The sequence below is a fragment of the Cariama cristata genome, unplaced genomic scaffold, assembly GCF_000690535.1.
Source record: "Cariama cristata isolate BGI_N322 unplaced genomic scaffold, ASM69053v1 scaffold39363, whole genome shotgun sequence".
Lineage (NCBI taxonomy): Eukaryota > Metazoa > Chordata > Aves > Cariamiformes > Cariamidae > Cariama > Cariama cristata.
In genome coordinates, this window is record NW_009607408.1 from 11697 (window position 1) to 14277 (window position 2581).

The following is a 2581-nucleotide window of genomic DNA, read 5'->3' on the forward strand; positions in this document are numbered from 1 at the left end:
TGGCTCTGGGGAGAGCTGGGGGGTTACGGCATCCCGCTCCATGACAGATGCACCAACACTGGCGGCGGCTCCTCCCCAGCTGCCGTTCAGATGTCCCACGACAGCAGTTCCCAGGGTATTCATCTGTCGGTAGGAATCTTCGCTTTTCTGGTAAATCACCAACTGGCATTACGTTCTGGGCTTCTTCTCAAGGTCTTATTTTACATGACAGTAATCTGTTGTTCAGCTGCCATGTTCTTTTCAAGTACGCGACCCTGGCAGTAATCTTCAACACGTGATTGTCCTTTGCGTTTAAATCAAACCACAGTGAACGGCATCTTTATTAGCGCTGACAGCGTGAATGCAAAACACACTTTCAATAGCTTATAAGTGAAATACGTATCTGACTTAAAAGCCAGCTGCTAAAGTCCTTCTAGAAAGACACGTCGATTGGGAAGGGAGAAGAAAACCCACGTTCTTGTTTATCTCTCGAGATCAGCAAGCGATAGCACAGAAGGCCCCCACGCACATGTGTGAAAATCAGCAGACTGTGTCCGCAGCGGCCGATGAGGCTGGGTACGAGCAAGCTTCAGATAGTGGCAGACTGAAGCGGTTGGACCATGGGCACAACTGTATCCTGAATTTGAGAGTTTTGCCTCAAGAAATGCATCTGGATTTGGCCTGGGCTTGAATCTTTAAAATTCTGAGGGTTCTGGCACCAGTCCACTAAACCACACGCTTTTTATCAAGCGAGTGAGTAAGCAGTCCCTCAGCACGTCAGGAGTAAGGATGGCATTGGGACAGGCTGGACGGCTGAGGGACAACAATGTATTTCAAGCACCTGGCTGGATTGGTGCAGAAGTATCTGTTAGTTTGAGTTTGTGTGATTGGGAAGGCATCGGTTATTTGGACCTTGTAACTGCTTTGTCTTCATGCAAACAGTTTGAATCTAAACTGTGCCAGCTACCTCTGCGTCAGCCTTGTGCAGGCAGATGCCCTTTCAGAAGCTAAGGGAGACTGTATTTCCAGAGTGGAGCAGCGTTTCTAAAGAGTTAAAGTCAACGTTGGGGTGGAATAGCTTGTGCTCCTTAGGATGCGCCGCCTTTGTAGGTGGAACACCAGCTACAGGCAGAGGTGAGGTGGAATTTGTACTTTTCCTGGCAAACGTATGAGTTGCCACAATAATATACAAAGTTATTAAAATTATGTGTATCCTATGTGTGGATTTACTATTAGTTATGGAATTTTCTCACTTTTCATGGGGGAAGGCAGAGCAGAGAGTTGGGTGCTGGGGTACTTCATAGCTTATACTGTGTATTGGATTAAGCTTGGAGCCTGCTGGTGCTGTTTTGTCTTGAAAACTGAATTAGTGCAACGGGCACCGTTTTTGTAGGTGTGGAGGAGCCACAGGCAGTCTTGCTAAAAGCAACGTTCAAAGCAAGGATGATGCTTTTGGAAGTTCAGCTCTAAACCAAGCAATTCTGCTGCATAAATACCTGTTTCTCTTGGTATTTGTCGCTTTTAGGGAAAATGTTCTCTTTTGAATAGGAAAGACTAAAATAAATGTGAAATGACATGATAAATTCTAGACTCACTGTTCTCCCTCTCCCTTGCTTTGCTGGTAGTCACAGCTGTATCGAAGTCTCTCCGTCCACGGGAGAATTGGCTAGCAGTGCTCGCTGCCTGAGATGTGGGGAGGGTCCTGGGTTTTCCTCTTGGAGCTGCCTGTCCCACAGCAGTGGCCGGTCTCGCTCTACCGGTAATTCAGAATAGAGGAAGTGTACAAAACTAGTCCAGCTTGGTGAAAGCCTGCCTGGAGCTCGGCTCATGGCGAGAAGGTGGTGGTTGTCTCCGTCTCCATGGCAAAGGAAAACCTCTTGCTCTCGCGGCAGGTGGAGAGCTGCCAGAGCCGCTCCTGGCTGAGGCAGCCCAGCTCCTTCAGAAGCTTGAAGAGGTCGTTGCGGAATTTGACGCCGATGAAGGCGTAGAGGAAAGGATTGAGGCAGCATCGGAAGCAGGCCAGAGTGTAGGTCACGTCATCCGCCATGTCGAGCTTCTTGCTCTCCTCGCATGAGCTGGTGTGGTTGAAGGCTGAGATGGTCTTGGCCAGCATGACGCTGTTGTAGGGCAGCTGGAAGACGACAAAGACAATTACCACGGCGATGATGACCTTGATGGCTTTATTCTTCTCAAAGTTGCGGGCCTGGAGTAATGTTTTGATGATGATGAGGTAGCAGACGGACATGACCAGTAGGGGAAATAAGAAGCCAAAGACCATTTGGGACACTTTGATGCCGGTGTTGAAGGTCTGCAAGTCATTAGCAATGATGGAACAACGGGGATGGTTGTCCAAGTTATTTACACCACTGTGAACCAGCTCAGGGATTGAGAGGATGAAGGCCAGGAGCCAAATGAGGATGCACGTAACCTTGCTAATGAATATCATCCGGGGACGAAAGCGGTGGGCTGAGGCAGCCTGAACGATGGCAAAGTACCTGTCGATGCTGATGGACAGGAGGAGCAGCATCCCGCTGAAGAAACTCATTTTGCAGATGCAATAGACGGCTTTGCAGGCGAACGCCCCGAAAAGCCAGTGCATGGC

At 49.0% G+C, this 2581-nt stretch overlaps 1 protein-coding gene across 1 annotated transcript in view; it reads right to left on the reverse strand.

Moving 5' to 3' along the window:
* Positions 1 to 1804: 1804 nt before the first annotated feature.
* CCR7 (chemokine (C-C motif) receptor 7) overlaps positions 1805 to 2581 on the reverse strand; it is a 9285-nt gene continuing 8508 nt past the window's right edge. Inside the window, 1 exon segment of the mRNA XM_009696694.1 lies at positions 1805 to 2581. This exon segment is cut by the window's right edge and continues 19 nt beyond it. Within this exon segment, the coding sequence (XP_009694996.1) occupies positions 1805 to 2581 (777 nt within the window).